This window comes from Chanodichthys erythropterus, chromosome 11 (assembly GCF_024489055.1).
Source record: "Chanodichthys erythropterus isolate Z2021 chromosome 11, ASM2448905v1, whole genome shotgun sequence".
Lineage (NCBI taxonomy): Eukaryota > Metazoa > Chordata > Actinopteri > Cypriniformes > Xenocyprididae > Chanodichthys > Chanodichthys erythropterus.
The window spans coordinates 32,244,538-32,257,183 of record NC_090231.1 but is presented as its reverse complement, the minus strand read 5'-3'; the positions used below and the strand labels follow the sequence as shown (position 1 = coordinate 32,257,183).

The 12,646-nt window shown below is 37.2% G+C and overlaps 1 protein-coding gene across 2 annotated transcripts in view; it reads right to left on the bottom strand.

The window, feature by feature from the left end:
• The window catches only part of cd81a (CD81 molecule a), a 35,404-nt gene extending 25,170 nt beyond the window's left edge, over positions 1-10,234 (bottom strand). For both annotated transcript variants that reach the window (XM_067399458.1, XM_067399459.1), the window contains exons 1-2: positions 10,039-10,234; positions 1,821-1,935 (exon numbers count right to left, since the gene is read on the bottom strand). In XM_067399458.1, coding sequence (XP_067255559.1) covers positions 1,821-1,935; positions 10,039-10,104 — 181 coding nt within the window. In that variant the 5' untranslated portion in view covers positions 10,105-10,234. The remainder of the gene's footprint in view (positions 1-1,820; positions 1,936-10,038) is intronic.
• Positions 10,235-12,646: the final 2,412 nt, after the last annotated feature.

Genomic DNA, 12,646 nt, shown 5'->3' with positions numbered 1-12,646 from the left:
ATGTGGTCAAAAATAATATTGAGGAATTTTTTTATTTATTTGTATTTATTTTATTCTTAAAAGGCCTAAGTAATGATGCAACATGTTTCACTCTAAAACAAGCAGTGTTTTTTGTTTTGTTTTTTTATTTTTATAAATAATAAATTTGTGTTTCATTGGAAAAACCTAAAATATCAGAAAACAATGGAAGGGATCGCGCAGGCGCCTCTGGGGCTTTGGAGCATGTGGGGGGCTTAGAGACCTCAGAATGAATTGCCAATTCTTTTAATATTTTAAAAACCGAAGCAGCACAAACGAAGCACAAACAAACGAGACTATCTAGGGTGAATTCTGAGCATGTGGGGGGCTGCACAAATGATTGAGACTATTTTCGGTGAATTTGGAGCATGTGGGGGGGCTGAGTGACGTCATCGCCTATAATTCAAAGTCTAATATTTTAAAGTCGAAAGCAGCACAAACAAAACTTTTATTGGCACAAACCAGCACAAACGAAGCACAAATGATTGAGACTATTTTGCCAACGTTTTGCGTTGGGTGGGGGGCCAACTTCACGCAGGTTGTATATCATACTTGAAATACTCTGGTTGGTTGGTTGGTTTAATCAAAAACATGTCTAATTAATTGAATTAATAAAAAGCAACTTTATTAATTTGTTTACAATAATAGTGCCCTATGTTTTTTTTCCCCCAGAAATTCTGTGCTGTGTATTTTAATTTTTATGGTAATCAAATGAAGGCATAAAACTTTGAATCAGATTAAATTTAAATAAACCCTTTCATTTTTTTTTTTTGCAAACAAAGTTTACTGTCACTGTAAAATTGTGTGATCTTGAGGTTTCTATGTGTATATGATATGACCATAGTTTTTTCTCAAATTAAATGGTAAAATGCTCACAAAGTGACTCAGAGCAGTTCTGGAGATGAAGTTTATTTGTTCATGTAGTCATATAGTAACATGGCAGATGCTGGAAAAAACACTGCGAGCGTCACGTGATTCAGTATTTGTAGTAAACATATTCGCAATATGCGCCAGAGACACGCAGAACATGCAGGATTCATTTTCAATTAGTCTTCTTGTGGTTTAATATTCAGACACTGGTCCATATCGCAATTTGATGTACCCCCCTACTTTTGATTTATTCATCCAAAATTTGACAAATTGCATCATACAGTAAACTCCGATTTTATGAATGGATTCCGCAATTCCGTCCATGTTTTCTGCATCGCGGAAATCATAGGGCCCTGAATATGGGTACAGATAGTTCGCTTTTATTTCTTTGGTTCAGACAGACAGCAAATCATAAATGAACTTAATGCCTTCTGACTTCTAACGCATGGCCCTTTCATAAACAGGCCTTTGTAATGCCTCTGTCTCCGTAATGTAGCAATGGTGATGACAGAACATGCTTGGAAAACAGTTTAGAGAGAAGAAATCAATCTATATTTAAAAATATTTGTCACAAATTATTGGTCACATCTACTAATAATTATATATTAATAAATCGTTTTTTACCGATGCAATTAGTCCATGTTAGAACCGATGCATTGCGATACAAATGCCAACTTGTATCCGATGCACACTTTTTTAAATTGACCCATCACATCGTTAACTTTTATACCGATGCACCGATGCGAATCGGTGAATCTTACCATCCCTAGTGTGTGTATCACTCAAATAAATCCTATGTAAAGAAATGTACGAAATGCAATTATTCACAGACTTTTTATGGATGGGTTGAGAGACTGAGGAATGAGAGATGGAAAAAAAAGACTAAGTAAGTATAGAGGGTAATAATGGGAAAGAGAAAGTGATGTACTTACTGATGTAGAAGGTGCTGGGTGGTTCTGCGTCCTGATACCTCAGCTCCAGAAGACTGCTTGTTTTAGTGTCATGACGAAGCCAGAGTGAAACCCCCAAGATTACACAACCAGCCAGCTAAAAAAACAAAAAAAGTAGAGAGGAAGAGAAATTATGCAACTTGAACACTTTTGATCACTGTTATTAAATGCACAAAAGAAACCAACAAGACTTGTCATTTTTTCTAGACTTTAAGCTTTATATTTAAAGAAAGGTGTATCTACATATTTACCACACCTTTCTTTTTCATCTCGACTCTTAAAGTGGTGCATGGATGCATTTTGTTAATCTCCTTGGATCTATCTCTTGTAGTCTGCTTATTTTCCATTCAACAAAGAGAAAGAGAGACACATTCTGTGAGGCAGGGTGGAGGGAAGGATCTTGTTACAGACCCCATTCTAGAGGCCCACAGTGCCGAGGGTTAAGAATATCAAAACATCACTGTACGCCACAGCAGTATGGTTCAGCCCTCTTTTCTCTTTACATGGCTCACAGTGATGAGCATTCAGTTGAGTGAGGCCCATAAACACATGGCATATTCACGAGAGAGGGTGCTCACAGACTCTTGCGTCTAGGGGGAGGGAGAGATAGAAAATGGGGGAAAAGGAAAGAGGGCGTAGGCAGTTCAGAAGACCATTTAAAGTAGCTCTACAATGTGTGGTATTGTATGCACATGCGGATAAGAAGCGGGAAAGTTCACGTGGGGGAGGGGCAGCTGCGTGACAAGCAGCAGAGGTTTATTTGGCTTTGTTTATATGGCTTTATTTACAGCGAAATTACTGTCAAATCAGACAAGAGCTGGGCCCTGCGAGAACAGCTGGATCTCGTCAGGAATGCGTAGGCTCTGTGGAGGAATGCAGAGTGCAGATAAAGAGCACTGGAGACCGCCAAGAACCTGGTGGGTGCCGTTAGAAGCAAGGAGATCCAGCTACACCGCACAGGGGAGAGTAACGGGAATGTGAGACGAAGCAAAGACCATTAGCAGGAATGCTGGGATGGGCAGAACGCACAGCTCTGGCTGTGAAAACAATGGACTCATACTTCCTTCCTTTCCTTTATCTCGTTCTGCTACTCTTTTCCAATCAAGAATCCAACACTCGCACCAGTTCTACAAACGCGAACAGCTGCATCGCCAAAGATATTCGCTTCAAGTCAAACCAAAAAGCATTTGTTGGTGCAGTTCTTACACACCACACCCCTCATAAAGGATCACGAGGGAAACACTGGGCACTTTCTCTTCTCTCTAAATGTTTTTTCCCACCATTACTGGTCTTTCACACCTGTTGATGTAAAAAAGAAATCACAGCCTCTGCTCTACAAAATCAATTTTGAGCATTTATAACCATTGTTGTTATTGTTGACTATCAAAAATCGTTTTCGTTAATTGAAATAAAGCTGAAATCAAATAAATATAAATAGTAGATAAAAAAAAAAAAACTTAAAACGTGTAAAAAATTGTTGCCTTGAGAACTAAAAAAATAATTTGTTGAAATTGAAAACTAAAACTGGACTAAATTAAAGGTAAATAGAAATAGTAAAGATATGACAAAAGCACATAACAAGATTACTCAAATTTAAACTACTCAAATTAAAATAAAAACTTAAAATATAAAATCTAATTCAAAACGTAATTTCTTGAAACAGGTCATGTTTTATCTAATGCAAATGGAATTTCTAGATATTTTAATTATTTTCCCAAATTTGCATGCTGAATAATAAACAATTTCTCAGTAAGGAACATTCTCTCAGGCTAAACACAGGGGAGAAAATCGTTTCCAGAGAGGGTAAAAGTGTGAGAGAAAGAGTTCTTTCCATTTCTCTTTCTGTCTTTCTCACTCTCTCCAAAGGCCAGATAGGCCCATTCCAGAGCTCAGGCAGCCCGCTGCTTAGCAACTGAGTAAACAGAGGGCCAGCCAAAGGGAGAGGTTCTAAAGTGATGGTTCATGGAGAAGCTCTGTCACTTTAAGCAACCCATTCTCGATGGATTCCACATTCACTCATAATGAATATCTGAGTAAACAGAGATTCCCCTAAACACAGGAGTTTCCAGTTGACCAGAGGTGTCAGGAGGAGTTATAAGCAGAATAAGCCATAATTCTTGTGGCGCGATCTGGGGGCATCCTCCCTTCTCAGTTTCCATACTTTAACTGAATTTATGTAGAAAAAGGCAGGAAATGCCATTCATTTTTTAGAGCCAAACACAAGGATTAATTTAATAATAATCTATTTGCCATACAGGATATTTGGCCCTATTACAAGCTATTACAGGCAATAATATTGCAATCCCTGTTATAATGCTTTTAAATAAAAGCTAAGTATGCTCACAAAAACTTTTACTGATTGAATTACAACTTTGTTTTGTCATTTTATTGTAAATTTAAAAAAAAATCAAATGGCCTATTTACACAGAAAAAAGCATGGGTGGTGACTATTCAATCATTGCAGAACTGCACAAAATGCTACAGGTTTATTCTGTTGTATGCAAAGTAAGCACAAAAAAATCCATTTAATTCACATGCTCTAAATATTTGAAGGCATATATAGTCAATTCTGTTTTTTTACATGTGTTTTACTGCATTTCTGCAGAGCAAACATCAATATTTTGAGAATTATCTTCCTGATAGGGAAGGAAGTGTGATCCTGAGGAATGGAGGACAGTCACGAGGTTTGTGAACACATACCCAAATGTAACAATTCTGAATGTTAATAACAAGTCTCATGCTAAGTAGGTGTAATGATTAGGCTATTATTACAGAACAAACACTTCCTCAAATTAATGTTCTCAAATGCAAAGGCTTATTAATGTAATTTGCAAGTTCTGTATTACCAGCAACAGCGTGTCCATGCAAACCATACTAAACTTAATTACTACACACAGTTAGAGACTGTAATGATAGACATACATACATCACTAGTTTGAGTAACTTTGTCATTATTATCTTATAAATATAAGCAATCTGTGATACCAGGGGCGGTTTCTTCATTAGGGCGAGAGAGCGATGCTCCACCAAAGTTAGAAAAGGGACAGATTTTTTCAATCACATTCAACCACAGTGTTATGCTAGCAGTCACTGCTCTGTTTGTTCTGCCTCTGGATATAGGCTATAGTCCAATCAGTGTCAAGTCACTGTCTTCAGAGTACCGCCTCTTTTTGGGCGATTTCACTCTGGCTGAGAATGGCCCAGAGTGCTCTCATAGACTTCCATTTAAAGAACTTTTTTTTCGAACTGCAGGCACTGCAATGCAATCTCTATGGGTTCTGGGAGGACTCGCCCTAACGTGCTTTCGTCATGATACGTAACCTTAAAGGAACACTCCACTTTTTTTGAAAATAGGCTCATTTTCCAACTCCCCTAGAGTTAAACAGTTGAGTTTTACCGTTTTCGAATCCATTCAGCCGATCTCCGGTTCTGGCGGTACCACTTTTAGCATAGCTTAGCATAGTTCATTGAATCTGATTAGACCGTTAGCATCACGCTTAAAAATGACTAAAGAGTTTTGATATTTTTCCTATTTAAAACTTGACTCTTCTGTAGTTAAATCGTGTACTAAGACCGACGGAAAATAAAAAGTTGTGATTTTCTAGGCTGATATGGCTAGGAACTATACTCTCATTCCAGCGTATCAAGGAACTTTGCTGTCGTATCATGGCTGCAGCAGGCGCAATGATATTACGCAGCGTCTCTCACAAACGTCTCCATGGTTGCAAGGCACGTTCCCTGTGCAAGCAGGGGCTCACGGGCGCTGCGTAATATCATTGCACTGCTGCAGCCATGATACGGCAGCAAAGTTCCTTGATTATTATGCCGAAATGAAAGTATAGTTCCTAGCCATATCGGCCTAGAAAATCAAAACTTTTTATATTCCGTCGGTCTTAGTACACGATTTAACTACAGAAGAGTCAAGTTTTAAATAGGAAAAATATCAAAACTCTTTGGTCATTTTTAAGCGCGATGCTAACGGTCTAATCAGATTCAATGAACTACGCTAAGCTATTCTAAAAGTGGTACCGCCAGAACCGGAGATTGGCTGAATGGATTTGAAAACGGTAAAACTCAACTGTTTAACTCTAGGGGAGTTGGAAAATGAGCCTATTTTCAAAAAAAGTGGAGTGTTCCTTTAAAGCTGCAGTCTGCGATTTTTCCTGTGTCGCCATCTCTTGTTTGAAACCTGCAATTGCAGTTATATGCAGAACAGTTATCTGTACGTGCATTGTGCCTCGGCACAGCTCGTCAGCGCGGATGAATCTAATGCTTGCTGTCAGTCACTGCACCGGTGTGGATACTGAACTTCAGAATCACAGATTCTAAGTCTTGAAAGTATGACCAATATAAGAATTTTCACTGGAAAATATCATCTGAACAAGTGGAATGAAATCTCCAGTTGTCACTGATGATTGTCATTTGGATCTTTCTGGATTACAATCCACCATCAAAATGATAAGTTTAATTATTTCAGCTGCTGTGAGAAAAGGCTATGAATGATCTGCTACCAGCAGCATCCTCACGTGATAAAACCGATTAGCCTGGACTCCTTCCTTTCTGTTTAAGGACATGACGTAATGACGCACAGAGGAACTGCTGCATGCTCAAATTTCCCGCGGAAATCCACCATGTCGCTCTTATTATAAAACATTATTACAAGCTCACTGTTGTGAATCGAGACAAGATAAAGAGATAGTTTTGAACACTGGCTGGTTATGTACTTGCTCAAAAATGGATTTTGGATAACTTTTAACCAAAAAAAGTTGGTGGAAACAAACATTCCTCTATTAATAACTTTTAAAGCTAAAGTGGCATCCAATAAATTCCTCAGTGCATAACTTACATTTCAGACATATTCTCCATCTGTAAATGTTAGAAAGTCGATTTTGCTGTCAGGAATGGATGAGCCTTCTGCAACTGCTAAAATATTTGTTGATTATTTGTTTTTGTTGGCGAACATAAATGTGCCAGATGTAGAATTTCGAACCTACAACTAAGTGTATTTTTACGATAGCACTAACTGTAAAGTCACTATTGTAGGGTAATCAAATTAGCCTAACAATTAGTCTGTGCTTTTATTTTTAGTTTAGTGTATTTAACTTCTGCTTTAAAAACCATTTTGTTCTTAGATTGTAGTGTTACAATGTTAGAATGTGGGCCTAATGTGATTTGACCCCTATTTTGCACAAAATATAGCATAGACTACATGGTTACATTCATGTTGGTTTTCATAGCCTTCAATACGAACATCGGCCCATCACTTTATTGTTGAAAAGCCGTTATTTAGTTTTTTTTAAACAAAAAAAGGCCTCACTGAGCCATCAGATTTAATCAAAATATCTTAATTTGTGTTCCAAAGATGAGTGAAGGTCTTACGGGTGTAGAACGACATAAGGGTGAGTAATAAATGACATTACATTTTTGGGTGAACTAATCCCTTAAAATTTTTGTTTTTTTGCTCCCCTCCAAAAAATTTTAGCACCAGCCACCACTGGATACAATGGCCTTAAAAAACATTAATGAAGCAATTTTACAGTCAGCCATGAACTAATTTTCACCTTTAAAAGTGGGTTGTCAAGGGAACACAAATAATAGCCAATGCCCTAGAATGAATATACAAAAAAATTTTTTTGCACCATCATGTCACTTAATATTTTCTGCAAGATGACGAAATTAGCATCTGACCCCCCACACACACTTCTCTCTATATCTCACACACTGATATCATCCTGTGTAAGGGTCTTAGAAATAAAGCCCCCTCTCAGACCTCTTCGTTCTGTTGCCAGTAGTCTGGTGTGGCGGGTTCTATTTTTGACCCATGACCCAGTGTGAGGTGGTTGTAGAATGTTTGGCATGTCAAAGCAGGAGGCTCAGAAGTAGAAGGCCCAGACCTTCTGTGAAACCTCCGCACCCATTCTGCATTAACCACAGCTTACTGTCAAACTCGTCCAATCAGCTTGGCAATGGACTCTTAGATCTAACACCTTCTTTACAGGTATTTTTTCATCACCATCTCTATGGTTCAGTTCTCAAACCAAAATTCCTCAAAGTAAGAAGCCACCATGCTGTTTTGCCATGATCATTCACACATGAGTGGTCTCAGCACCTGTTGGGTCTGTAGAGAAATGAGCATGGGTGTTAAACCCATTAGCCAGCAGGAAAATAGGCTTCTGTTTTATGGCTGATGAGGGTTTCGTGTTTCATCTCAATGGCTATAGGATTTAGCTTCTCAATGTGCCTAAAGGCCCATTCACGACAAGAGCAATAACCTTAAAGATAACTATATCGATAACTATATTTGCATCCACACCAACGGACAATAACTTTTTCATTATCCTAAGTGTACACTGCAGTTTAGTCATCTGCCGCTTAAAATGCACAAGCTCTCTAAAGGGTTAGTTCACCCAAAAAATGAAAACAATGTCTTTATTACTCACCCTCATGTCGTTCCACACCCGTAAGACCTTGATTCATCTTCGGAACACAAATTAAGATATTTTGATTAAATCCGATGGCTCAGTGAGGCCTTCATTCACAGCAATGACACTCCCTCTCTCAAGATCCAGAAAGGTACTAAAAACATATTTAAAACAGTTCATGTGAGTTCAGTGGTTCGATTCGTAAAGTGTTTTGAAATCGGCCCATCACTATATCATTGAAAAGTTGTTATTTTTATTTTTTGGCGCACAAAAAGTATTCTCAACGCTTTATTATATTAAGGTAAAACCACTGAACTCACATGAACTGTTTTAAATATGTTTTTAGTACCTTTCTGGATCTTGAGCGAAGGAAGTGTCATTGCTGTGAATGCAAGCCTCACTGAGCCATCGGATTTAATCAAAATATCTTAATTTGTGTTCTATTTGGGTGTAGAACGACATGAGGGTGAGTAATAAATGACATTATTTTCATTTTTGGGTGAACTAACCTTTTAAAAAAATTATTCTGAAATCAATTCAAACAATATTGTTCCTCTGTGTTGTTACCGTATAGCTGCGGTGTGGATTTGCTATTCTCTTTGCTATGAATGAAAAACTTTATCGTTATCAATAATATTAAAACTTTATTATTCAATTCTGAAATATTTATTATTAATTATTAAAACTTTATCATTAGTTATCATCCTTGGTGTGACCAGGCCTAAACACTGCAACTGTATTGAATTCCAGTTGTATTGTTCATGATGCCACTTTCTGGGAAGAAAAAGAAGAACATTTTAATTTTAACACTTATCAACCTTCTTACGTAATTATCATTGCACTTTCAAAATGTACTTCTTATTTCTTTGGTTGAGAAATAACCAATGTAGAGACAAAATGTAAATTGAGACCTGATTAATTGACCAGCCATTTTGAGAGGACACTGTCTGTGAATGCTTGACTAACAACTTAGAAAGAGCTGTAGATGAGACATACGCAAGAACATTGTACATTTGTCAAAAAATATGCGTCATGAATGATTGCTTATCAAGGCTGTTTGGTAAGAGTAAGTTCCTAAAAGGAACTGTAAAAAGTAAAAAGAAAACTGAAATTAAAGACACAGGCAATGTGACTATTACAGACAGGCATGATGAGCTACAACTCTCAACTCAATCTGGCTATGGTGGAATATTGTCATTCACTTTTCCAGGTTCTTTTCCAAATTACAGCGAGTGGGAGGGAGCAGACAACGCCAATTTTATTACTGCGCTATTTTATTACTTCAGCACGTCGCCAAGTGTGAATTGGGAAACTATTAGTTAGTAGCGTAGTTTTGTGAAATTAAAAACATAATAAGAAAAAGAAAATGTAAGTTTGACAAGTATAATAAACATAAGACTAGTCTTTGTGGGGAGTTTTAATAGACGAGAGCAGTGACGAAATCTTGTTGCTGGACTCCTCCGCCCCATGCCCGTTATGTTCGCCCTGAGAGCTCCTTTTATAGCATTTTACTGCCTTTATCACTTTGTCTTTGCCCATTCTACAATCTTCTACATAAAACATCTGTATTTAAAGTAATTTCATGTTCAGCGAATAAGTCATAGCCTACCAGAAGTTATCGGTTCATCTGCGTTTCCGTAATCAAAATTAAGTCTACGATTTAAATTCCTGTTCATAAAGGAACACATGAAGGGTAAACAGTCCTCTTAATACAAAATACCAATGGCGGTTTCTCAGGCCAGACACAGGACCATCGCACAGATTGAATGACCACTTACCCAGAAGATGAAATTGAAGAAGAAGAGCATGTATTTGATACATTTCGTGCAGCCTTCGACGCCCATGGTGTCGGTTATTGGAGGGTGTTTTTAAAGCAGGTTAGCGAAGAAGTGTCTCGATGAAGCCGCCGTTACGCAGTGCTCGTACAGACTGAACTCCAATCTCCGTGTGTGTTGCTGCTGCTGCTGGTGCTGCTGCTTAGACTCAGACGACGTAAAAAAACGGGCAACACCCAGTTTCCTCCCCCTTAGAGAGTCCCCCTAAACAGAGCCAAATAACATCATAGAAACCGTGCAAAAATATTCATTATTAAATCAGTGAGGAGATTACATACTCGTTCAGAATAGAATAGCTGCCTGATAAACGGATAATCATAAATCCTCTGAATTCAAGGTTCATCCAAATTATTGCTGAACATTTCGATTTTGATGCGCTTGAGTCACACCGCCGTTGAAATCGGTTTGGGATGTTAAAAATAACTATATCAATGCCACTTTTTACAGATGGAAAATGTAAATAATGGCAAGGGATAAATTACATAGTCTAATACAGCCATGTTTACAAGTCTCACTCATCCAGAATTAGTGAATGTCTCCATCTTGTGGCTGAAAAGGAAACTGAAAAGTAAAGCTGCAATAATCGTCACCACAGAAACTGTATGATAGCCTAACCTTTTATTAAGGAGCAAGACAAAGATAACTGTTATTTTGTGTCATTCTCACGTAAATAACAAGGCCATTATTATAAACATAATTATAAAATAGGCTGCCATAAATCAAATACATTTTGATCCATCTATTCTATGCCCTGTCTATGCCTTTTTTTTCAATAAAATAACATGTTTTAAATTAAATATAATGTTATTTATACCCTACACACTTATTATTGTAAGTACAAAGTGCTATAATCACAAACATTTCCAGCAGTTAGCAGTACAATGTTTTACGCACATAAAGAAGAACTTTGTGGAGAATATTTACAATCAATCAATCAAGAAAGAAAGAAAGAACACTTTCTGCCACTAGATGTCAGTATTTCAAAATAGGCCTACAGCATCACCACTAGAAAAGCTTAAAGGGATAGTTCACCCAAAAATGAAAATTTGATGTTTATCTGCTTACCCCCATGGCATCCAAGATGTAGGTGATTTTTTTTTCTTCAGTCGAATGCAAATTATGATTTTTAACTGCAACCGCTGCCGTCTGTCAGTCAAATAATAGCAGTGATTGGGAACTTGAACAATAAGAGTCGAAAAAACTTCCATAGACAAGTCCAAATTAAACCCTGCGGCTCGTGACGGCACATTAATGTCCTAAGACACGAAACGATCGGTTTGTGCGAGAAACCGAACAGTATTTATATAATTTTTTACCTCTAATACACCACTATGTCCAACTTCGTTCAGCTTCCGGCTAGTGAGGTCTGATCGCGCTCTGACAACGGAAGTGATGTCTCTCGCTCATTGAAGTATATGGGCGAGACATCACTTCCGTCATCAGAACGGAGTTGTACATAGTGGTGTATTAGAGGTAAAAATTATATAAATAATGTTCGGTTTCTCGCACAAACCGATTGTTTCGTGTCTTAGGACATTAATGTGTCGTCACGAGCCGCAGGTTTTAATTTTGATTTGTCTAAGCAAGTTTTATTTACTGTTATAGTTGAAGTTCCCATTTACTGCTATTATTTGACTGACAGACGGCAGCGGTTGCAGTTAAAAATCATAATTTGCGTTCGACTGAAGAAAAAAAGTCACCTACATCTTGGATGCACTGGGGGTAAGCAGATAAACATCAAATTTAAATTTTTGGGTGAACTATCCCTTTAAGTCTCTAATAAATATATAGCCTACAGCCTATTTTAGGTTTATGTATAGGCTACAGTTTTTATTATAGTATTTTATTAAATATTTATTTTTATATAATGCATTGGCATACTAGGATCATTTCAGAGCTCTTTTTTTGTCTGATTTCTACTAGATCCAACACTGAAAGCAATCCTTAGCATACTCCTTTTTTTAATATTAAAGGTTATATCATAAAAAAGGTTTGTGATATAAGAATCAATTTGATTGCTATTACAAGCATTAGACGAATGCTGAGGTTGTTAAAACATTCTGGCTGACAATCATAATTCCTACACTAAGGGTTAATGGGTTTCTGACAGTGGAGGTGATGCCCATGGGACCATGCATGTACCAAGAACCCACCATTGTGAGTGGACATTATCTATCCTTTGAAGCCTAATTGCTTTTCCTCCTCAACAGAACAGGATCATTTGGGATAAATCCCATTATGTGTTTTCTGAGATGAAGCATACTGTAATCTGCCTTTAAATTGTCAGGAAAGATGATTAGAAAAAGAAACAGATAACAGCAAAACATCAACTGAAAACAGACCAAGTGTCCAGTAATGTGATTTCCTAATAAGTTTATGCACTTTGTTAAAAAATAATGCATGATTTGAAGTTATTTTGATGCTTTTTAAAGATTACAAGGCCTGATTGGTTATCTGACATTTAACGGACTGACATTATGATACGTATTAATAAACAAATACATTCAAATTAGTGTTAGAAATTAACCTTTTTATTAAAATGATATATTTG